Genomic DNA, 25,335 nt, shown 5'->3' with positions numbered 1-25,335 from the left:
AGACGCATCCCATCGCTATGCACCATTCAGAAATACTCCCCCATATCATTGACCGAATATCCCATACCTATGTTCGTAACAAGATCCATATCCTGGCGTCGAGTCATCCTTCGCCATTGTCCATCTTTCGTCAACGAATTTTATACTTATCTTCCACTTGTCGCCTATTTGTCGAATCCAAGCTATTTGTAGCTCCCATGAGTGTCTGCCCAACAGCTTTGCTAACCCCCATAGCGGGCCGCAAGATTACAGTAGGTGCAATTTTCATTATCGCCCGAGCAGCGCCTCCTGCTGTCCCACTCTCCATGATTTCACCTGGCATGGCGATGATCACATCTTTTGCGGCGAGCAAGTCACGCTCTAGGCTAGCGTAGCCGCCACGGAGGCCTTGTATTACGCCAACGGGCTGGTTGGCGTAGAGACTGATCTCCTCTTCTTCCTCTGCATCCACTTCGGCGTCGATCCAATCTCCTAGCCTTTCTGCTTTGTTGTGTCTTGTCTGTTCGCTCAAGAGATCCTCTGCTTCTTGAAGAACTGTCTGCGTCCCAATCGCAAGCTTAGCACCAAGTTTCGTCAATTCACTTGTTGTTGTTTTAGCAAACGATAAGGCTCCCTTTTGGAAACTGCGAACAACCCTCCCATCTTTTCTATACTCGGTAATGGGTACTAGGACTAGATCCCGCACACCATTCCCCATGTTGACTAATGATCGGATAGGGCCAAGGCCGGCAAGCACTCCCGGTAGTTGATTCCGCTTGATATCGGGCATCCAGATGTCGTTCAGAGTCTTACCAAGGCGGTCAAACCCCGAAACCCCATATATAATAACATGTCGTAGAAACATCTCGGCTCGATCAAGAACAAAGAAATTCATGAATTCTGTGGTGTGACCGGAACGAAGACCTGCATAATCGACCCTTTTAGGCTTGAAGTCAAGCTTCACCCGAATTGTATTCACTTCCACGCGTTGGAAGAATGGCAATTCGGTTGTATCTATTGTGGAAAGAGCTGTCTCAGCTCTGAATTCAAAGAACCGAGATAAAAAGTCAAGCGCGTCTTGGTCGACGTGAAGCCGGATGGGAAGGACAGATGCCTGAATGAGAAATTAGAGCTTTCAGAGCACATTGAAGTGCAGGATACTGACCTTGAGGACGATCTCGGAGGCGGCTAAGTCAGGCATTGGTTTCACGTTCGAAATCTCTATGTGGATCATCCTTGTCCCAACCTCCCTTTCGCCAGCGTCTCGCATATAAGTTGCAAATTTTTTCCAGGTTGATGTTGGCAAATGATCGAAAATATCAAGATTCTGTACTCCAATGACTACGGAGCTTTGCAAGTCCCCGGTGTTTGGCGAGTGAACCACAACATCAGCTGAGACCCCCTGAAGCTCAAAAGTCATCTTGTGATACTTGCTGCGGCCTAAGCGAAGGCCTTTAATCATACCAGTTGATTCTGGCTTCCGGCGACTTGGCGATCTTGACGCGGTCGATGTGTCGTAGCTCCCTGTTTCGCTCGCAAGATCGTCGAGGTTGCGACTTATTTGTCGTGTTAAGTCGGCCGGATCAGTCTTCGCAGGGACTCCAATATAGATTGAGTTGAAAAGTATATCGCCAATGACGTTTTCCCCATTGGGTTGAAGGTCTAGGGATCTGCGTTTTTCCATTCGGGAGGTTCGCTCATTCACCCTGGCCTGCACCTCTGCTATGGCTTTACTAATTTCGTCTCTAGTATGCTGCCAATCATACCCATCAAAAAGATTCCAGATGACATGGAAATCGCGAACACGAGCCACCAAGGGGTTGGTTGAGGACTGAAGCCCGTCATTATGCCCATAAGAGTAGCGCCTTGTGGAGGGTATCAACCTATCTGCTGTAGCAGGGCTAGCTGCAAAATAATCATCCCGGAAGTCAAGCGGGTCATTACCTGCCGTCACGTGTGGTAACCCTTCTGAACTCTCCGATTGCTGTCCTTTCTCAAACCCGTCGACCGAGGACTGGCTGCTAAGGTCTTTAAGGTCTTCTTCGAGGATACTGTTAGTCAGGATGCCAGAATCCGTATTGAGGTCGGGACTGTAGAAAGTAGAGACATATTCGAGACTCTGAGGATCGTCATCATTCATCACTACTTCTTCGTCAAGGCTTGAAGAGATAATCGCGTCATCGGACTGATTTTGTCCACTCGTGACGTAAGCATCACCAGTGAACGACGCAAGCATATCTTCTACAGCAACGGCTTCCGTACGGTATTTCAGCTCGGGTTCTTTTGGCTTTGGAACACTAAGACCGTTGAACAGATCTTGCAACGTCTGTGTCGAGTCGGCGCACGATTCAAGTAGAAGAAACCCTCCCTCAATGTCCGCCTCGATCAGACGAGCACTCTGTGCTGTCGTCTCTTTGACCCGAAGATCGAAGGTAGTAGCAGACAAAGTACCGACCAAGACAAACCCTGCTTGTGCTAAGATATCCCTGGTTTTGCCCATTCCAAAGGCGGAAGAGTTTGGGGTTATATGGTCGGTTAGCATCAGATTGGCCTTACTGACTTTGAGAACACTGTGAACTTGAATTTGGCTAGAGGTCGTGGACAATTGAGCCTCCTCTAGCAATAAATAGGCCTTGCTCATGGACTTGCGAGGATTGAGCCCAATGATCAGATCCTTGAGGACCATATCTATCTCAGGAAGACTCGTGTATGTCTCTGGTTCCCCGCGACTGATAGGTCTTGGTTGATTACCGCTTGAAAGGCCAATCTCACCAGGCTGCCGTCCAGTGACAGTAATGACTGAAGCCATCAAGCTAGAAACAAGTTCTTCTTTTAAGATTTTTGCTTGAAAGTCTATGAGCGCCGTTACAGTCGAGACATGATACTCGACACGTAAATCATGCACTCTAACACGAACGACGGGAACCATTTCATTACAGATATATCGAGCCAGTATGACGGGCAGGCCAGGGTCAAGGTCCATGTCAAACGGCAGTGAAGTCCCAATAAGTTGCTCTGAGCCATTGCGATTCACTTCTATACTCTTTAGCCCGATCGCCGCAAGCGACGGAAGGGTCACATGTGCTATTTCTGCATGCTTTGACGTGAGCTGAGCTAAGCCAAAGTCGTCGTCAAGCCATATTCGAAGATTGATAGACTTTACCAAGGTTAGAATGAGGATACCAGGCCGATCATCTTGTGGGAGATACTTTGTAATGGTCGAAAACTTCTTGAGATCTTCCGTAATGGAAAGGAACGAATGAAGCTGCTCGATATTGGCAAAGTCACCATCAAGATGCTCTACCGTTGCACGTAAGGCACCGCCTTGACGGCGTTGTCTGAGCAACGTGTCTACCAATAGGCCGTCTTTAAACTGATCTTCATCTTGCAAATTTGACGGAAAGACAAGCTCGATCAAACGGGCTAGATCGACCTCCTTGGGCGTTGCAAGATACTCTAGCCTCAGATTAGATACTTGCATGGCCGTAGCCACTCTTACCTCATGCTCTAAGGAGCGAGGACCTGCTAAGTTTATTCCATCGATCTGCAGTCCGAAGACCTCAGCTCTGTTTACAATCTTAATAGCGGTGCTTCTGACTTCCACAAGCGCTTGTTGGCCTTGCATTTCCAAGAAAACGCCACTTATCCTCATGTCAATCTTATTCTGGGAGGGACTTCGTGCGTTGGCCAGCGGCATGCGGTGCGCGTGAGCCTCAAAATGCACGCTCCGTTTTGGCTTTATGGAGGGCGTCGGTGGTGCACGGGCTTCTTTTGGCGTGAGAGTGGAAAACATCGAATTTCCCAGTTCGAGCATACTGCTCAGACCACCGAACCAGCCAAATGTCTCATCTAGCCTGCGCGTATCTAGATAGATGTGTATCGGAACAGTCGATATCTCAACAGCCACACCATCACCGGTATTTGTTATGTTCATGACAATGTCTCCTCCAGAAGCGTTATGTACATTTCGAGTGGACTCTCTCATGCTCATACTGGAATCAAAAGACAGTATAGATCCAGAAGAGTAGCCAAAGCTCAGATCTTTGATGATCACTTTCGTTGCTGCTGGAAGTGTCGAGTACTCGTGATCGAAACGAAGCGAAGAGACATCAGCTCTCAGCAAGACCTCAGACTCACCAGAAAGGGCACCCCTGGTTTCCGGTATGATTGAAGCGGAGACAGGGTGATAGCTTTGCACAGAGTCGACGAATCGCCACGAAAACCCCGAGAACGTAGCAGAAAAAGCCTTCTTCGAATTGTCCGCTAGAGCAGGCTGAGAGTCACGATAGTCTGAACCTGTTCCACTAGGTTTCCAATATGATTGTTGGAGAGCAAGAAGTAGAGTTTTAGTAAGTGTCATATCACTGACTAGCTCCAGGCCAACTATTCCGATTTGAATGGCTCGCGAGGGCATGGACTCTCCGGCGGGTTCATCGAATGGGCTTACAGGATTTGGAGCTTGTATTGGTGGAGTGCTAAAAATCGGTACTGTGATCTTAATACTAGCAATGGTACAGAATTGCTTGATCAAAACCAGAGAGCGTTTGGCTTTCCCCGAAGGAATTGAAGAAGAGCTTGAGAGACTAGAACATCTTGATGTCGACTTTTGTGCATCTTCACTTTCCGGTGCAGTGCCTGGCGATCCAGTCAGTGAGTGTGATTGTGACGATCTTGGCGTCGGTATTGAGGCTCCTCCAGCCTCGCGTAAGATAGGATCGATCTCCTGATTGCTTTGGAGGCTCGGGCGCTCTTCGCCACTGATGGTAGTTGAATGAGGTGACATTGATTCATATAGCGATGTTGATTGCTCAATATCTTGACGGCAATCATCGCTGTCGTCGGAGAATGTTGAGTGCCATCCGCCCGGAGGCGCTGGGCTCCCCTTCTTGTGCTTTGGATAGACCCCATCCATTGCGCTCATGTACATGCTTACTGCGTCCTCATGGCTATATAGCCGTGACTGTGCCAGGTCATCTCCATGAGAAGAGCTTGGGCGTCTTTGAAATGGTGGAAAAGGGCCGCCTGAATCTTGAACAGCTCTAATAGATTCGTTACTTTCCCGCGATGAGAGCGTGGACTCTTCGACCTTGGGCAGCTTCGCCCTCAATATGGTCGCCGATGTAGGATCTAAAAGGTTGCCGGTCAGGTCCCCGGGAGATCGTGGGGTAAAGGTAGCCTTGATCTCGGATTTTTTATGAAGTTGATTGTTACCTCTGTCCTCGGGGGTTTCATTTAGGGGTTGCTGCGGCAATTGGACCTGCTCGAAAAGACAGTCTCTGGTGACGGCGGCGACGGGGTTCCAGCAGTTTGAAACATGATGGTCGAGTCTGATACTATCATCAATTTGATTCGACGAATGTCAATACTTCGGAAATTGCCCATTGAGGTAGTTGTTGCATCGCCTCTCAAATTTTCGTTCTCCACGGCCACAGACTTATGCTTGCTCTCGATATTTATGCTACCGATCATGAGTCGAGAAGTGATCTTTTCCGGCTGTCGAGCCGGCTCAGCACCAAGGGCATCCAAACTTATCGGTAGATGGAGGTCTACATGAATATTCTTAATGTCGACTTGTACGCGGTCGGCAACGTCTTTGAGGAAATTCGCTAGAAATGCAGGTAATGACAAATCGCTGCCAAATCCCGTATTGTTGTCTCCTTCGCTTTCGATATCGGAAATCTGAGATTGTTTCAGGTTTTGTGATTGAAGAAGCACCTCCTCCAATTCCTCCTTCTCGTGTTCCGGCTCTGTTTCGAGGAATGACTGAGCAAGCTCGACAGTCGAAGGTATTGGCTGCGAGATATCTCGCGTACCGGCATCGAAGCTTTCCTGGGCATAATCGGACTTTGTACCGCCCGGATCGTGTACGTCTGATTGACTACTCCGAGGTCGATCAGACTTGTACTCTCCCGAGGGGTTTGGGAACCCACGCCTCTCGGTCTTGTCCAAAGGAATCTGGCCGGGATCAGAGTCAAGTTGATGTGCATCCAGCTGTACCTTGACACCGTCAATTTCAACTAAGATGCTACTTTGATGAAGATCGGCAGGGATAGTTAAGCGCAAGAGTATTAGCCTAGCCTCCGATATCGACCACGTCCTCGGGAGATTCAACAATGTGATTAACTTTTGCGTATTAACTCCAACATCTTTCAGTTCTATCGTGCTTCTCTTTCCCCACGAAATGTTTAAATTTTCCAAAGCAAGCGCATCAATGTCGAGTAACTCAAGGCGGGCTAGGACGTAGCGAAGCAGGCGCTTCTGCAGAAAGGATGGAATAAAGTAGGCCATAATGACACCATCAACACATCAACAAAGTCCATGATTGCATCATATTTGCGGTCTTAGGAAGGGTCTCTTTTTGTTGTGAACGTGGGGGGGGATATATCCACGAAGTGGGAAGATTGTCTCCCGCCTTTAAACAATTTCTGTGATGTGCCCGGGTCATCTAAGGGGGAACAGTTTCTTCTCTCGCGCATAGTGGTTCTTTGTGTCTCAACCCCAGTGGACGAGGATAGAGGCGATAGCATCACCTGAGGGTACGGCTTATGATGTGGAGAAGTAGAGGCACAAAAGCTGGACAGAATGTTCTACAGCAGCCATGATGAAAGTTACGCATGACACATTTAGCTTTTTAAAGTTGGCAATGTTGGCACCCTCAAAGGGAGCTAGTGAAGCCTCCCGTCTTCGCCGCAATGTCTTAAATCTCAGATATCTAAATCAAGTCTTCCCTGCACTGACGGAGAAATTAGCCAGCCCGTGCATGACCCAAGGCTTCTCAGACTGTTCTCGACTACCTATATGTCACTACCGCCGTACTGAATTGCGTAATTTTCTACAATCCATTCACAAAACTTGTTCCAGTCCTCCGTCCATTGCCGCATTCTAATTGCTCGAATTCCTTGGCCGTACTTACCATCTGCAATGTCTTTGCCCCACTCTTTGCTACTCTGATCCTCGTAACAAGCCCACCTTACTCCATTCTCAGCAAGAGAGCCGAGTCCCTCCAGTCCAAGATTCTCCCACCCTTGTAATGCTTGCCAGAAATCGTGCGTCACCCCGCTCGACTCGTACCCTAAGACTCCTGGATCATCATTCGAAAGACAACACGGGACACCACGAGAAAGCAAAGCTGGCAATGAGTGAGCTTTTATAGAACTGGTCAGACGCAGGATCTCATTTGAGATCGGACAACATTCAACGAGTATTCTCTTTGACTTTACCATGTCTATGAGCAGTGGATGTCGGTAGAGCGAAAATCCGTGACCTATTCGCCGGGTACCGAGAAGAATGGCGTCGAACAGGTTCTGGTCCGCTTCGTCCCCATCGCCGATGCACTCGCCGGCGTGGAAGAAGAAAGGTATGTCGACGCCGTTCTCTACACATCTCTTTTTGAACCAGAACAATTCAGGCGTCAGGTCTGCCAGTGATCGGCCAGCGTTTTCGTATCCCACGCAGTCAAAACCACAGATGAGATCTGGAAATTCGAGCTTCATTTCGATACAAGACTTCATATGCTCCAACACTTGCTTCCTGCTCCACGATCGTAAAGTCGTCCAAATGAAGCGACAGCCCCAGAACCCTTTACCGTCTTCTGACTCCTGAAAGCTGTGTATCTCCTCCGACCACACTTGTAGAAGATCCATGGAGTGGGGAGACGCATCTTCTTTTCCTTCTTTGAAAAACTTAGAACTGCCAAAGATGCATCGGAAATCCACCCATCTTATGCCGTCTTGAATTAGGTCTTCGAGAAGATGACGGATACTCGCTCGGAGAATAGGCTCATAACTTTGCAGTGCATCCAATGGCTGGAAACAACTTGCAAATTTTTGCCAGATCATATCAACGCCGTGGTAATGCTTTAGAGAATCCTCTGCATTTATGGTACAGATGCTAGTCACCCATGTCTTAAAGCCGTCGAAGCCGCCGTTTGGAAATGCCGCTGCAGCTTCTCTCAAAGGAACAAAGGTATTAGATTTATAGTCCGCCGTCCATATTGACGGACCTGGGTGATCGAAGGACTTCCTAAACCGAAAGAGCACGCTTGCCCGTGCTCGTGCACTCGCGTCTGTTAAAGGGTAATCAGAGCTGATAGCCATTCCCTCCGTTGCTAAAGCCTGCTTGATTAAAAACGCAACGTTCATAGTAGCATCAGCGTGGGCATGCAGCAATGCTCCTTTAGGCATATGCTTGATAATTTCCCATGATTTTGTTTTCTCCATGGTATCTCTGGCCAGGTGGAAGATCATGCCTGGATACATGTCAATGCCCTCCGTTTCAGCCACATCGTGCTGCAACCTTTCTGTCCAGGTTGTTCTACGCTCCTCGGCCAAAACGCGAGATACGATAGCGCAAGCTTCCACAGCAAGTGGCGTTAGAGATTGACGGAATGCATTGTCACTTCGCTTCATTTGCTCCTCTTCGATCAAAGCCTCTCTCCCGCTAAGCCATTGCTGAAGGAAAGGGTCCGAAAGTTGGGGTAGACCCTCTTCAGCTTCCCAATCCGAGATGTCATCAATTGCATCAGATTCCGGATCAGGCATCTCAACACGCGACACGCTCTACAATTGAAGCCTGGGCTTGAAGCGTCCGAGACTGAATGCCGACAATGTGTACCTTGTCGATAGCTTGGCAGGACAAGGCACAAGTGAAGAGACCCTCAACCGGTTGCCTTATTCTGGTGCTTATGCCGCAAACCTTCCTAGAAAGGCTGCCAAGACCAGGATGCCAAAGGCTTCTGCAAGTCAACTGATAAGAGCCCGGAGATGATGCACCTCTAGGCTTCAAACAGCCAATTGCATCAATGAAGTTGCCCGAAGATAAGGTAGAGTTTTCGGCCTTGGCCGCTCGGAGAGGGTGCCGGGGGATAAGGTAAGGGTGCAAGGGGGTATGGGAGCTCCAATCTGGCCCAGATATATACTTGCTCTCCGGAGGCCAATGCATCCTATGTCTCTCAAAAGAGTCGAAAGAATTGCACCTTGTGATCCATGGCCTCCCCAGAAATCGAGAAACGCCGCGAGGACCAGCGTCCCAGCTCTCAAATCGAAGATACTGTTCCCCAAATTCTAGGCCCGCAATCATCCAAAGGTCCTCCATTAGGCAAAGACACGCATGACCATAACAAACCTAGCAGTGCGATTGAAGAACATGGGACGAGAACCCATGCCTCTTCAAGTATCTACGAGAAGTACAAACCAGTCTTCCATCTGTTCATCTGGCTTTTGTTCACTGGGTAGGTCCATGTTTCTTTTGGGATATGTAATGACCTTGCATTTTTAACGCTGTCAGGTGGTGGATAGCGGGACTCTGTTTGCACGGAATCCATGATTCGACAGGATCACGGACAGGATGGCTCAAGCCCTTTCTTGTGTGGCTTGCCATAACCCTGCGCTTCGTGTTTTTCTACGTTCCCATCACCGTAATCACAAAGCCGATGCACTGGGTCTGGACCAATACTGGCGTCCGGTTTACAGCACTCGTTCCTGAAAAGCTCAGGCTTCCACTCAGCGGTGCCTTCGTAGTCGCTGTGTTCCTGATCGGAGGCTTCGCAAGCGCTGAGAGTAAAGATAACACTCGTGCCAATCGCGCGGTTTCCCTTTTTGGGCTTGCTGTGATCGTCTTTGCCATGTGGGCTACCTCGAAGAACCGAAAAGCCATCAAGTGGCACACCGTCATCGTGGGGATGCTCATGCAATTCATCATTGCTCTATTCGTCTTGAGATCTACCGCAGGGTGTAAGGTCCATGGATTGCTTGCAGAACTACCATAGGTGAAACTGACGGCACTTCAGATGACATATTTGCTTTTTTCTCCGAGCTTGCAAGGGATCTTTTAGGCTTTGCTAAGAATGGTATCGCCTTCTTGACTGACAAAGATGCGTCGAAATTGACTTGGTTTTTAATCACCGTCCTTCCAGCTGTCGTCTTCTTCATTGCATTAGTCCAGCTGCTCTACTACAACGGCATTCTGCAATGGTATATCATCCTTCTATCCAATTTTGAATCCTCTAAAAGTCCTCTAAATTATTCTAGGTTCATCGGCAAGTTCGCCATCTTCTTTTTCTGGACACTGCGTGTTTCGGGCGCCGAGGCAGTTGTCAGTGACCCATTCCAGAACGAATTGTCTCGAAGTCTACGCAAGGGTTACAATGCTGACTCTGCAACCTGTTCCAGGTCGCCAGTGCAAGTCCCTTCATAGGGCAAGGAGAATCGGCCATACTCATCAAACCTTTTGTTGAGTTCTTGACCATGGCGGAATTGCACCAGATTATGTGCTCTGGCTTTGCTACAATCGCTGGCTCTGTTCTTATTGCCTATATTGCTCTCGGTGTTAATGCTCAGGCTCTCATCTCTTCCTGTGTAATGTCTATACCTGCCTCCCTTGCCATTAGCAAGCTTCGATATCCGGAGACAGAAGAAACCTTAACCAGCGGTCGAGTCGTTATTCCGGAGGTTGATGAGCACAAGGCCACCAACTCTTTGCACGCGTTCGCAAACGGTGCTTGGCTCGGCTTGAAAATCGCCGGCATGATACTGGCTACCCTTTTGTGTATCATTGCCATTTTAGGACTTGCAGATGGTCTTCTGACCTGGTGGGGAAGATATCTCAACATTAACGACCCTCCTTTGACTGTCGAGCTTATCGTTGGATACATTTGCTACCCCATTGCTTTTCTCCTTGGAGTTCCCCGAAATGGCGATCTTTTGAAGGTCGGACAGCTGCTTGGGACGAAGCTGGTCGTCAACGAGTTTGTTGCTTATTCAAATCTGCAGACTGATCCTAGATATGCCGACTTGAGTGCAAGGTCGAGGCTCATTAGTTCGTATGCTCTTGCTGGATTCGCTAATCTAGGAAGTCTCGGTACCCAGATTGGAGTGCTCAGTCAGATAGCCCCTGGGAGAACCGGGGACATTAGCAAAGTGGCTTTCAGCGCTCTCATCGCAGGCGCCGTAAGTACACTGACTAGTGCAAGCATCGCAGGCTTGTTGATCCAAGATCAGGCGGCCTATTTCAAACCTAGTGCTGCTAGCGGTTGATTTGCATGGGGAAGAGTTGGCGGATACCAAATTGATCTTTGAAAAGGCTGTGGGTTTGGACCGTAGGTCATTTACTGCAAGCTGTTCTGGAGTCTACGCAGCCTATCCTCGTCGAAGCATGAGAGCTTCTCAGTCTGTGGTGGTATCGATGCCTTGCGGAAATCTTGCATCATCATCTCTGATGTCTGTTACAGATCGAACAGCCCAGAGCTCGGCGGACCGCGTTCAACCTGCAGCGGAGACATTCTCGTGGTTGTCTGACGATACAATTTTCGAACAGATGCCAAAATCAACAAAAACCAAAGAGAGTGTGTGGTATCCAGAGGTGAGCTGACGCTCTGGGTCATGAGCGCAAACATTTGTCGCTCTGACGCACGCTATGAATATGCAGTAAGTCTACTCTGGAACCGATGAAAATGCTGCAAGGCTCTATGGTAATAATGGCCCATATCCATTCAACATCTCAAGACTATTCAAACCCAGCGTCGCCCGATGCTGTCGAAAATGTGTTCGTCACCTAGTCAGAATTCACTCCTCAGTCAAATCCTGGTGCCGAGCTAAAACCAGGCGCTGGAATTCGGCAGCATCTTTATCCCACAGCTCCGCAGCCTGCCCGTTTAATGGACTTGCACTGGAGCATAGAGTCAGTACAAGCAACTGAAAAGAACTGATTCAACATCGAACGTACTTATTAGGCTCATCGAGCAAGCTCTGGAGACTGAGCAGAACACTCTGGACATTGTACACCGCACTCCACTTATCCTTGAGGATATCTAAGCAAATCCTACCGGAAAAGTCGACATTTGGATGATATATTGGTGTCTTGAAGAGTACGGTTGGCGGTGCGTACGGGTAACTGGAGGTGAATTCGAAGGAGAGCTTGAACGTTAAATTGGCGTATGGGGTGTCTGCAGGGCCAATGATTGTCGCGGTCCAATGCATGAGGTTCTCGGGTGATGAAGGAAAGGCAGAGATACCGGGTGTAGGATGAAGCATCAAATTCATTAATTCTGTCTGGAGTCTTGAGCGAGGATCGTCAGTACGGATTCCTAGAGAGCGCCCTAAGACTTGAGGCAGGAGGCTTTACCGTTTCGTCACACTTTGCGCATCTTGTCGCCGCGGAGCATTCGATAGCTTCGAAGTCTCGTGAGCTGTGGGCTGACCTGGAGCAGAGTTCTGAGTGTCCTCCATTGCGTAATCCGCCATGACGGACGGGCTTGTAGTAAAGACCGTGTTACTTGCAGTAGGTTCGATCTATGTGGTCTCCTCTGGCCTGTCCTTGAGTCAATTCTCCTCTTGCAAAGTAGATGCAACAAGTGTAATATTGATGATGAATGGTGTTGAATGATAGGGTTGAGGGAGCGATTCTCTCTCTTGGATTCCCCACTGCTTGTTTATATTATTTAGAGTGTCGGACAGGCAATGGGGAAAACGCCGTTATCTCCGAGCACGCGAATCGGCTGCCGCCATTTGTCTCCATAAGCTTTCAGACCCCCTGCTTAGGGGGAACTAGCGCCCTTACAGGGGCCTTCTAGGCTTCCCCCGCAGGGGGTCTGCATCGGAAAGTCTAGGAATTCTGTATTTTTAATTAGCAATACTAAGGCTATACTAAAAGAAAAGCTAGCTAGCAAAAAAATAGTATATTTTAAACTATATACTTTCTAAATAATATTTTATTTATAATATTATCTAACTATAAGTTTATATATTTATTTATTTTTTTTACTTTTTATATAATATATATTGTTTTTTTACTTATTTTCTTTAAAGTTTTATTAAAATTATTATAAAAACTTATTTTAATATAAATTATAAAAATATATAAATAAAGTAATATTTGCTATTTTTTACTTTATTTTAACTATAATTTATATAATTTTTTATTAAAAGTATAGGTAGAAAACTTTATTTATTACTTACTATATATTAATTTAAATATTTTATTTAAAATTTTATTATAATATAAGCTTAAAAGTATATATATATAATAATATATAATTATTTTATAAATTTTATAAATTTTAATAAAAATCTATATAATTTTAATAAAAATCTATATAATTTTATTATTAAATTAGTAATAGAACCTTATTTACTACTAGTTATATATTTTACTACTTTAAATAATACTTTAAAATATTTACCTATTGCCTTAGTAAAAAAGTGAAAATAAAGTAAGTTTATTATTTTTACTATTTTATTATATATTTATTATTTATAATTACTGCTTATAATTATTAAAAAAATAAAAAATAAAAAAATTTATCTTATTATATTAAAATATTAAAAAAAAAATTTATAAATATAATTTTTTAATATTATTATTATATAATATAAAATAAGTTTTAATAGTAAATTTACTCTTTTTATTATTATTTATAATAATAAAACTATTTAAAATAAAACTAAAATAATTAAATAGAAATTATAAAAAAATATCTTAATTTTAATTTAAGATTATTATATTTATATAAGAAAAAAATAATATTACTAAAAGAATTATTAACGATATTTATAAAAAATAGAAGCTTAAAGAATCCTCTATTAATATTTTAATTTTATTTATTAAAATAGCTAAAATAAATTTAAATATTTCGCTATACTAAGTTATATTAGCTATAGAATAATAATAATAGCTTCTTTTTTTTTAGTAGATTTTTAACTTACTATTAGTTAAAATAATATATATTTATATTATAAGTTTTATAAATATAATATAATATAAATAAAATTAACTTTTATTAGTTTTAACCTAATATAATAATATAAATATTCTTTTTTTATTTAATTATTTATATTTTTAAATATAAAAGGCTTATATTTTTAAAATAATAGATAATATTTATTAGATTCTAATAAATAAAGTAGTATTACTTATATAAGCGCCTAATAATACTTAGGCTTAAGTTAATAATAATAATATATTATATAATAAATTTAGTATTATAATAGTTTATATATATAATTTAAAATTTATTATTATTTATAAAAAGCTATTTTATATAAATATATTAGCTTAGGATAGTAAAAAAAGCTTAATTACTAATATAGATTTATTATATAAGTATTTTAGCTTATACTACTTTTATTAAAAATATTTAATTTATAAATACTTTATTATTTTCTTTTATACTTACTAAAGTATTAATAGCTTTTAAATATATTATCTTTTAAAAATCTTTTAATATATAATTAGACTTTAAATAATAATAATAATAATATAAAAAATAAGTAAAACAGTAAAAGTAATAAAAATAAACTATTACTAAATAGTTTTCTTCTAATAAAGTTTTAACTAATCTTAATTTTATAGTTTTTAATTTAAATAGAAAATAAAAAAGCTATAATATTTTATAAATACTTTATTTAGATTTAAAAGTTTAAGAAGTAAAAATAAATAACTTAAAAGCTTAGCTATAAATAATATTTTACCTTTTATACTAGAAGTATTAATAACTATTCTTAATATTAAATTGCAAATTAAATTATTTTTTATTAATAATATATTTAATTATAATAATATTAATATATATAAAAATACTTTAGCTAATAATATTTAAAAAAAATAGTAAAAAAAGTTAAAACCCCTACTATATTATTTAATTTAAAAACTAATTTATTATTATTTAGGTTTAAAGTACAAATAAATATTCTACTAGTAAAGTATCTAGATATAGACTTAAAACTAAAATTTTAGTTATTTTATAAATAAATAGTTAGTAATAACTAAAAAAACCTAAAATTATATATTAATATTATAATACTATTAAAGCAATTTTAAGCTTTTAATACTTTATATTGTCCTTCTATACCTAAATATATATAGCGGCTTAGCTTAATTATTAAATATTTTCTAAGTCTAAATAAGCTATATTATATATTTCTTAATATAATTAAACTAAGCTAATAATACTTTAGAATATAATAATTTTCATAATACTCTACTTAAGCTAATAGCCTTTTTTACTTAAATTTAATTAATTATAATAAAAAAGAATATAATATAATTTAATTCCCTTAGTTTTATACTATATAAATAATAAATTAAATATTTATATAATAGAAAAAGATTAAAATATTTAATATTAATATAATAAAGATTTGCAATCCTAATAAATAGTCTAGCAAGGTAAATTAATTTTAAAAATTGTTTTTTAAAACTTATTTTTTCTTTAAAATAATAAATTTAATTATTATAATAATTAGAATTTTAGTTAGAAAATGGAGCTAGTTCTTATATATAATAAACTATTAAATAAAATAATTATTAATTATAATTAGCTTAGAAAAATTTAAAGTACTAGTTTTAGAATATAAATATTATATATAAGGAGTAATAATATACTATATAAGATTAAAAATTAAGACTTATTATTATAAATTAGTTTTAATTATTTAAGACTTAACTATAAAATAATAAAAGCTACTTTTTTAAAATACAACTAAATAATTAAAGTATTATAATAATAATACTAGGGTTTAGTTTTATTTTTTAAAATAAAGTATATATATTAAAAAGAAGTAGTACTAGAGTACTAGTAAATATTAATTAATACTAGGAAATTTTTAATTAAAAAATTTAAATATAAATATTTTTCTTATTAAATATAATATTTAGGAATAAATTAAAAGATTTTTTAGCTATATTTTATATTTTAAGGGTTAAAAATAACTAGAATAATAAAGTATATTATTTATATCTTATTTTTTATATAAATATTAAAATAATAGAAAAATAGTACTATTAATTTTTTTTATAGAAATAGTTATTAATAATTTAGACTTTAAATAGTTCTAAGAAAATATAAATATAATATTTATATTAATTTTTACTTTTTAAAATAAAAAAATTTTTAGTTTAATAATAAGCTTTTAGTAAATAAATTATTATTTTCTTAGAAGGATAGGAAAATAAGGATTTCTAGTTAATAATATTAAAATAAAATGTTAAGAGTCTACTTAGAGGTGAAAACTAGCTCCTAAGGCCTAAGAAAGACAAGGAGAACTAAGATAGAGAACTAGCTTTATCTTAGGCAGAAACCTTATTTATATACTTAATAAATATTGCTATATATTAACCTTTTAGTCTATATATATTTATTTTTATATAAGAGTAGTTTGCAATACTTACTAAGCCCTTAATATTACTATTTCTATATAACTAGGAGGGATATAATCTAGATTATAATAGTATCCTTTCTTTCTATTAAAATATATCTTTATATTAGTTATAAGTAGTTTAAAGTATAGGTAAAGCCTTATATTAATTAGGGAGTTAAACCTTTTAATAGTTATTAAAAATTTAATAATTATATATTTTATTCCTATATCCTAGTTTTTTAATAGAATAGCTAGGTAGCTTTATTATTAATTATAGAGAATATATTTTTAGAAGATTTAAACTAAAATAAAAGTTATACTTAAGTATTCTAACAAATAATTCTTTTTTAGTTTTATTATATTTTTCTATTTAGCTTAAATATTCCTTTAATAGTTTTTAGTTTTATTAAGCGATCCTATAGTATAGTTAGTTATATCCTAGTTTTATAGATAGAATATTTATTAATTAATATTTTATATAGTTAAGACTAAGGGACTAGGTTTAAATTTTAATAGGGTTAACAAGTTTTATCCTATAGTACTAGCTTTTTATTAATAGTAAGAAATAAATAGTTTAGCTTAAGATTAGCGTTAGAAATAGCTATAGCTTAGCTTTTTAACTAATCTTTTACTAAAAAAGATTAGTTTAAAACTAAGCTAATTATAGCTTCCTTTTATTTTAATATCTTTTTTATACTTTAACTTTAGCAAAGAAAATAATATTTAAGTTAGTTAAAAATAGTTAAAAATCGCATTAGAAAGTTATTAAATAATAAGCTTATAATTATAATAAGTAGGGAATATTAAGACTTTGCTATTATTACTATATTGCTATTAAGTTTTTTAGCTTATATACTTTTATAATTAAGATTTTGCTTTTTTATAGTTTAGAAAAGTAGGACTATAATATAAACTTTACTATAACTATTACTAAACTAAACCTTTATTAGTATATATATTAAATACTTTTATACTTTAGGTTTAGAAGTTACTTTATATATTCTTTTTCTATAGTTTTTTATAATAATAAGTCTTATAATATAATTAGTAATATATATATAGTTCTAGGAGTTAAACTTAATAGGAAGCTAGTTTATATTAATAGTAGGTAGTTATTATCCTATTTTATAGAATTTATAGATTCTAAGTTTAAATTTTAGTAAAGCTATTTTTTTACTATTTATAAGTTTTTTTTTATTAGTTTTTTTTACTAGATCCTATAGTATAGTAATAATATATCTCTTAAAGAAAAAGCAGTTTAAGCTAAGTTAGAAACTAATTTATACTAATAGTAGATAGCTATTGCTTTAGCTACCTACTTTTTAAAAAGACTTTAGGTTTAAATCCTAGTAAGACTATTTTCTTTTTTACTTTATTTTATTATATTATAATATTATTAATAAAAAGTATTAATAAAATAAATAATATATATATATAATTAAAATAATATAAATTAAAATACTATAATTTTTAAAAGCATCCTATATAATAGTAAAGTAGTTTATTAAAACTACTTATAATTATAGGGTAACAATAATAGAACTCTACTATTAGCTTAAATAAATAATTAAAGCTATATATATTATACTACTAATTATTATACTTAATATTCTCCTACTTAATATAATATTATAATATATTATAACTATAATAAAACTATAATATATACTTTATACTATATTTTTTTATTATTATTAATAATAATAAATTTAAGCTCTAGGTTAATTTATTTAAAAAGCAGATTATTAAAATCTTTTTTTAAAAGTTTTATATAAAATACTTTGCTATATTTTATTAAAAAAAGTAGGTTTAGCTTATATAAGTATCTAATTTTATAAAGTATTTTAAAAAGATTAATTTACTTATAATCTAGTTTTTTATTAGCTTAAGTAGTTTTAAGATTATCTATTTTTAGCTAGATATAGTTATTTATTTTATATTCTATATCCTATTTATAGCGATTAGCTTAAATTATTATTTGTTCCTAAGCTTTAGTAATATAATTTTAATATTTTTTAATAATAGCTTTTATTTTTATTGAAATATCCTCTATATAGGCTATTTATAAACAGCTATAAAGATTAATATATATAGTATTATCTAAGGAAAAGCTTATTTATAGATAAAAGCTATTAAAAGCAAAGACTAATAATATACCTATAGCTATAGAATCTATATTAATATAAATAAACTTTACTATAGGTAGGAAATCAACCTAATTATCCTAATAAACATTAATAAATATCTAAAGATAAATTTTAATTTCCTAGTTTATTTATTTTATTTATTTATTAGTTTTAAAATAATAAGCTATTAAAAGCCTACTATTAATTTTTAGTCTTTTATATATTAATTTCTATAGATTAGAAATAAACTATCCCTTTTAATCTAAAATTATTATATCTAGTAATCTATAATAAAAAATAATATATCTAATAAAAATAGTAACTATTTTTTCTATAGAAATCTTATCTTTACTATAGGTAATTAGTATATATTCTTAGTCTTTAATTAGGAAATTAATAATAATATAAATACTATTTATTTTATTATATTCTAAAAAGCTAATAATAAAATTAATACTAATTATTTTCTATTATTATTAAAAAATAAATAAATAATATAATAAGCTATATTATTTATCTTAAAAGTACTTGCTTCTTTTATAGATATAATAATTAGTAATATATATTTTTACTATTTTTATTATTCCTAGCTAATAGTAATATTATTAAAATAGTTTAATTATTTTTTCAACTTTTAAGTAACTAGTAAAAGCTTAATTATAGACCTTTTTAACTAAAATAAATATTTATATTAATAGAATCTATAATTTATTTTTCTAGTAAAAGACTTTCCTTTTAGTACTAGCTTTTTTAAGGTTTATATCCTTATCTTTAGTAGTACTATTATAAATAGTAATATAATACTATTTAAAATTAGTATCTTTATAATCTAATAGAGGGACTTATTTTTAAGTTTTTCCCTAAGCTATAGAAAAGACAAATTAAAGTATTTTTTTAGTAATAAAACTCGAATATTATTTTTTTAGCCTAATTTTTATAGCTTTATTAAATTAATATATTAGCTTTAGTATTATTCTTTCTAGTTTAATACTTAATTTTAAAATTATAATTTGCAAGTATTTTAGCTTATTTAGCTTGTTTTTAAAATAGCTTTTTATTAACTATAAAGTACTTTAAATTTTTATAATTAATAAAGATTTTAATTAGAATCTCTATCTTTTCTAGTTTAGGTTTTTAGAATTTAAATACTCTAATAATAGCTATTAATTTTTTATTATAGATATTATAATTATATTTAGCTAAATTAAAATTCTTACTATAGAATGCTATAGGGTAGATATACTTATTAATATTTTTTTAGGAAAGGATTTTTTTATTAATATAATTTAAAAAATTAGTTTTAATAATTAATTCTAAACTTAAGTTAAAATATTATAATACTAGGGCTTCTATAACTTGTTTTTTAAGTTTATTAAAAGCTATATCTTTAAGCTCTATTTATTTAAACTTTAAATCTTTTTTTATTAATATATTTAAAGCTTAAGCTATCCTATTAAAATTATATATAAAATGTTAATAGAAATTACAAAAGCTTAAAAAGCTTTATACCTATTTAATAGTTATAAGAGTTATTTACTCTTAGATAGTAGTGATTTTATTAGGATCTATATAAATACTATTACTACTAATAATAATACTAAGGAATTTAGTTTTTTATATATTGAATTTATATTTATTAATATTTGTTTATAACCTAGTAGTATTTAGTTTTATAAGGATACTTTAAATATACTTTTTATATTCTTTTAAAGTTTTATTATAAATAAGGATATTATTTATATATACTTAATAAAAGTTTATTAAATATTTTAGTAAAATATTATTAATATAGCCCTGCTAAGTAGCTAGTTTATTAAATAATTTAAAAAGTAATATTTTATATTTATGTATTCTAAAATAAGTTATAAAAGAAATATAATTTTTATTATCTAGATCTATATATATTTTATTAAAAGCTAAAATAATATTAATCTTTATAAGATATTTATATCTAGCTACTTTAGCTATTATTTTATTAATTAAAAAAAGTAGATAATTATTCTTTTTAATAATCTTATTTAATTTCTAGTAATTAATATATATTCTTAATAATCTGTCTTTTTTAAATATAAATATGATTAATAATATATAAAATACTTTTAAAAGTATAATAAATCCTTTTACAAAGTATTTTTAAATATATTCCTTTAATTTTTATAGTTTAAAATAACTTAGATTATAAAGCTTACTTTTAGAAAGTCCTTTAATAGGATTAGTTAACTTAATTTTATAATTATAATTCTAGTAAAGTAGTAGCTAGCTAGCTTTTTTTCTTATTAAAAACTTCTAATATATTATATAACTATTTTAGTATTTTAGCTTTAAGCTTTTCCCTTATTAAGGCTAAAGCTATTTTATTTAATTCTATTAGAGTTTTTAAATATAGTTTTATTATTTTAATTAAATAATCAATATTTAATATAAATATTTTATAGTATTTATTATCTTTTTATTTATTTTTTATTCTAATTAAAAAAAAATAGTATTGCTTTAATTACTATAATATTAAAGCTATCTTTAGGTATTATATTTTTTTCTATTATTAATTATTTTAAAATTAATTTTAGTTATAATATTATTTTTAGCAATATAGAAGCTTCTATAATTATAGACTTTTAAATAATTCCTTTTCTATAAGTCTTTTAAATACTTTTTTAGTTTTAGTAAAAGTACTATAGAAAAAGTCCTTTATAATTCTAATAATTTTCCGATAGTAAAGAATTATTATTATATTAGTATTTTACTAATAGTTAGCTATTTTATTCCTTTTAGCAGAAATTGTACTCTGCTTTTAAAATAATTAATAAATATTTAATTTATTTTTATCTATAGGAATCTAATAATTAAAAAGTAATTACTAAGCTTTATAATTAAAAATAATACTAAAAAGGATATTTTTCTTTAAATTATAAATAATAAATATAGTTTATATATAATAGGTTTCTGATCTATTCTATTAAAAGCTTTTATTAATTTTAGTTTAAATAATAAAATAGTAATAATTAAAAACTAATTTATTAGTTTTTATATGAAGTATAAATTAATAAAAGCATAGCCTAATATATTAGTATCTATTAATTTATTATATTTAATTTCGTTTTATATAATACTTAATATATAAACTTCTATAAGTAGTTTGAGTATAAAAAGGTTAAAATACTAATATAAAAGAATAGCTAATAATAAAATTATAACTTCTTTACTTCTATCTATATTTTTAGAAGAAGCTTTTAAGTTTCTGTTTATTTAAGCTTATTGTTTTTTTTTCCCTTAAATATTTCTTAATATTTTTTATTTTCTAAGTTAATTTCCTAAATTTTAGCAGTAGGATTATAGAAAGATCCTCTTTATTTATATTCTTTAGTAGTATAACTAAGCTTATAATAAAGAAAATAGTTTCTAGCATTCCTATCCTTCTTAGCTTAAATTACCTAAGAGAGATCCTATTTTATAAAAACAATATATAATTTTATTTTAATAAATAGTTTTAAGAAATTAACTACTAGTCTAGAAAAGTAATTATAAAATATAAGTCCTTATAATAATAAAGTATAAGTTTTAACTAAAAAGCGCTTATTATACTTATATATTTTATTATTTATTTTCTTAAAAAAGTGTAAGGAAACGCAGTGCGTAGAGACCTTAATAAGCAATATATACAATGTGGTTGGTTGATAATAGATTAATTAAAAGCTATCTAAGGATTGTAATAGAAGTAGGGCCTCGTGCCAAGCCGGGTAGGGCTGAGCTAAGCCTAATCGGGACATCCCATCCTGCTCTCATTTTGATCTATGACAATATGCCACCAAAAACAACAAAAAATAACGTCCTTGTCATGGATGTAGGTTTATCTGTGTCCCAGCTCTTAAAAGAAGTTATCCCAGCTCAAATTGGTCAAGATTTGGTCGAGTTTTGGCCGAGATTTGATCTTGTTATGTTGGGAAAAGCTTGTTTTCGTAAGGGGCTGCAGCGACAGCAAGGTTGGGCCAATCAGGCTAAGGATTACGTCGGAGGGGCGTCTGAACGCATAGAAGGAGCGACAGCAAGCGGAAGCTGATTGGTTGAAAAGGAATATAGAAAGTTGGACGTAGGAAATCGCCGTTTTGACCGAACTGGAAGATTGTGCAGAATAGCCGAGTAGTTAAAAAACCGTGGCTCAAATCGTTCAGAACTGATGGAAAAGCAATCGATTGGCTAGGAGCCACTTAAAGCGTAGAAAGCTAGCCGATTCCAAGGCGTGCAAGCCTGCATGTCAAAAAAACCATGTTGAAAATGACGTAGATCACTCCTTGAGCGAGAACGCGATCTACGGAGGCGCAGCAGTAGTAGAAAATTGGCTTGTAAAGACGCGAGGAGGGAGCTTGTTGATGCATATGCTGTGAGGGCTTGTATGCATAGTGTGGAGGAGGCTGTTTTGACCGTTCGTCCATATTGTCTTGCAAAACGTCTTTATCTGATTGGTCAGAAACCGTGGCTGCAAGTTGTCCTTTTGCAAGCTGATTTGAGAGCTCTTGATCGTCTTCTGATTGGTCAGAAACCGTGGCTTTAAGCGATACATGTGTAGCCTGTTTCTCCGTCTCTTTTGTATGCGTTTTGGCTTGGGAGGACGCGTTTTGAAGCGGTAAGCTTGGAGGAGGAGTAGGAGTGATTGTAGCCGTTTTCTCCGTCTCTTTTGTATGCGTTTGGCCTTGGGAACCTGATCGCTGTCTTAGTATCTTGGATTCTAGCTTTTCTAGCTTGTCTTTGATTGGTCCAAGCTGTCTGTCTAGCTGTTCTGACATCCTGACTTCCATCATTTGCATCATTTGCATAAGATCGTTCATAGTAGGGGCTTCTGATTGGTCGGTTACTGCTGGAGGAAGAGGAGGAGAAGGAGTAGGGCGCAGTCTGGCTAGGGTTGCTCGTTTCTCTATAGTTTTTTGGTGCGACTAGCCTAGTAAAAGGGTCGGGAATAGACGATTTTTCAGTAATAGTCTGACTGAGGTGCTAGGGCCGTTTCCGGACACTAATGTTCAGTAGGACAATGACGACACCTGATCTTTTGGTGTTGCTACCATTTGTAAGGAAACGCAGTGCGTAGAGACCTTAATAAGCAATATATGCAATGTAGTTGGTTGATAATAGATTAATTAAAAGCTATTTAAGGATTGTAATGGAAGTAGGGCCTCATGCCAAGCCGGGTAGGGCTAAGCTAAGCCTAATCGGGACATCCCATCCTGCTCTCATTTTGATCCATGACAAAAAGATTGCTATTTCCTTAAGCAAGTCTAAGTAATTAGTAATTAATATATCTATAAATTATAGTAATAAATACTCCTTTAAATTATCTTTTTATTAATTTAGTATTTTTTTAACTTATATACTATTTATCTAAATTTTATATAGAAGGCTTAGAAAAGATAAGTATTTTATTTAAAAGTAATATACTTTCGTTTTATAGTATTAATATAGTTATAGTTGCAATATAAGTTATTAAGATACTTAAGTAGTTTTATTAATATAATAAAAGAAATAGAATTATTATATTTATTATCTAAAAAAATAGTAGTATAATTAAGTATATTACTACTTAACTAACTTTTAATATACTTAATTTAATTATTTATACTAGGGTAACTATTTATATTATAAATAAGCTTATCTAGTAATAAGCTCCTCTATAATTAATAAATAACTTTACTATCTAGTATTGCTATAAAGTATTTAAAATTAATAATTTTTTTATAATAGCTTAATATAACTTTAGCTACTATTATTTTATATTTTGTTTTTCGCTTAAATATAGTTCTATACTAAAGATTTAACTTAAGTTTTAAAAGACTTCCTTTACTCTAAATAAAAGTTTATAAATTATTAATTTCCTATTTTACTTCTTCTAGCTTTTTCTAAGTTTCTTTTAGCTATTTAATAATTTTTATAATATTAAATATTGTTTTTTCGTACTTTTTAAAGAAAGGATTAACTAATATAAATACTTTTTAAAAAGATTTATATTTAGTATAAAGTTTAATATTATATCCTATATCTTTAATAAAATTATTCTATTTTTTAAAAGTATTAATACTCTAAATATTGAGTTCCTTTAATTCTTCTTAAATTATACTTTAATAAAGTATATTTTTAACTTTTTTTTATTTAGTTTAAATATCTTATATACTTATTTATAAATAATATTAGCTTCCTACCTTTTATAAGTTATCTTTTTATTTAATTATTTTACTTATTTAATCTCTTTATTAGTTAATATATTAAGTATTTATTAAGCTTAGGAACTTTATCTACTTTTACTTAAGTCTATTATTTAGTTGCTATTTCTTTTAAATATAGCTATTATCTTTTTTTATTGCTTTTTTTAAATATATAAAAACTATCTATAATTATTTTTTTATTTAGCTATATAGCGGCAACTAAGGTTAGGGATAGGAACTAGCTATTGTCTAGCCCTTAATAAAGTTTAGTTTTATAACATTATTACCTAAACATTGTAGTAATAGTAATAATTTTAGTTCTAATATTAAAAGTCTATTTAAAGGTAAAAACCAGCTCTTAAAGCCTAGGAAAGACAAAGAGAACTAAGATAAAAAACTAGCTTTATCTTAGGCGGAAACCCTATTTATATACCTAATAAATATTGCTATATATTGACCTTCTAGTCTATATATATTTACCTTTATATAAAAGTAGTTTGCAACACTTACTAAGCCCTTAATACTGCTATTTCTATGTAACTAGGAGGGACATAATCTAGATTATAATATAAAAAAGCTATTTTATAGTAATAGCTTTATAAAACCTTAAATAAGCTTAAAGTATAGTAATTTATATAAAATAAATATTATTACTATATTTATAAAAAGGGAGTTAAGCCTATTAGGCTAAGTATAAGGAATAAATATATTAATAAAATATAATATTTATTATAGTATATTTATAGTATCCTATTTTTAGCTTATTAATAATAAAATATAAATAAAAGATTTAAAACCTTAAATAATAAAATAGTAGATTAATTTAATAAGAATAGCGCTTTTATTTTTAAGTTCTTTATAGAATATAAATTATTAATAATTTATAAAATAAGGCCTATATTTTATAAG

The 25,335-nt window shown here is 33.7% G+C and overlaps 5 protein-coding genes across 5 annotated transcripts; 1 reads left to right on the top strand and 4 right to left on the bottom strand.

Annotated features, from left to right (window-relative positions):
* Positions 1-130: 130 nt before the first annotated feature.
* KY384_001544 (uncharacterized protein) lies at positions 131-6,267 on the bottom strand (the record flags this gene model as incomplete). The annotated part of the gene is given in 3 exon segments (XM_044810074.1): positions 131-1,093; positions 1,145-5,236; positions 5,251-6,267. 3 exon segments carry the CDS (start codon positions 6,265-6,267, stop codon positions 131-133), a joined length of 6,072 nt encoding a protein of 2,023 aa, XP_044673086.1.
* Positions 6,268-6,773: 506 nt separating this feature from the next.
* Positions 6,774-8,519, bottom strand: KY384_001543 (uncharacterized protein; the record flags this gene model as incomplete). The annotated part of the gene is made up of 1 exon (XM_044810073.1): positions 6,774-8,519. One exon carries the CDS (start codon positions 8,517-8,519, stop codon positions 6,774-6,776), a length of 1,746 nt encoding a protein of 581 aa, XP_044673085.1.
* A 444-nt stretch (positions 8,520-8,963) lies between these two features.
* KY384_001542 (uncharacterized protein) lies at positions 8,964-11,012 on the top strand (the record flags this gene model as incomplete). The annotated part of the gene is made up of 5 exons (XM_044810072.1): positions 8,964-9,208; positions 9,265-9,710; positions 9,746-9,950; positions 10,008-10,071; positions 10,149-11,012. The coding sequence occupies 5 exons, from the start codon at positions 8,964-8,966 to the stop codon at positions 11,010-11,012; spliced, it is 1,824 nt and encodes a 607-aa protein (XP_044673084.1).
* Positions 11,013-11,540: 528 nt separating this feature from the next.
* UBC11 (Ubiquitin-conjugating enzyme E2 11) lies at positions 11,541-12,218 on the bottom strand (the record flags this gene model as incomplete). The annotated part of the gene is made up of 3 exons (XM_044810071.1): positions 11,541-11,643; positions 11,701-12,033; positions 12,100-12,218. The coding sequence occupies 3 exons, from the start codon at positions 12,216-12,218 to the stop codon at positions 11,541-11,543; spliced, it is 555 nt and encodes a 184-aa protein (XP_044673083.1).
* A 10,302-nt stretch (positions 12,219-22,520) lies between these two features.
* KY384_001540 (uncharacterized protein) lies at positions 22,521-23,061 on the bottom strand (the record flags this gene model as incomplete). The annotated part of the gene is made up of 2 exons (XM_044810070.1): positions 22,521-22,544; positions 22,708-23,061. 2 exons carry the CDS (start codon positions 23,059-23,061, stop codon positions 22,521-22,523), a joined length of 378 nt encoding a protein of 125 aa, XP_044673082.1.
* Positions 23,062-25,335: the final 2,274 nt, after the last annotated feature.

This window comes from Bacidia gigantensis (assembly GCF_019456465.1).
Source record: "Bacidia gigantensis strain McMullin 20006 chromosome Unknown contig_132, whole genome shotgun sequence".
Taxonomy (NCBI): domain Eukaryota; kingdom Fungi; phylum Ascomycota; class Lecanoromycetes; order Lecanorales; family Ramalinaceae; genus Bacidia; species Bacidia gigantensis.
The sequence above is the reverse complement of the archived record's forward strand: the minus strand, read 5'-3'. Positions and strand labels throughout refer to the sequence as shown.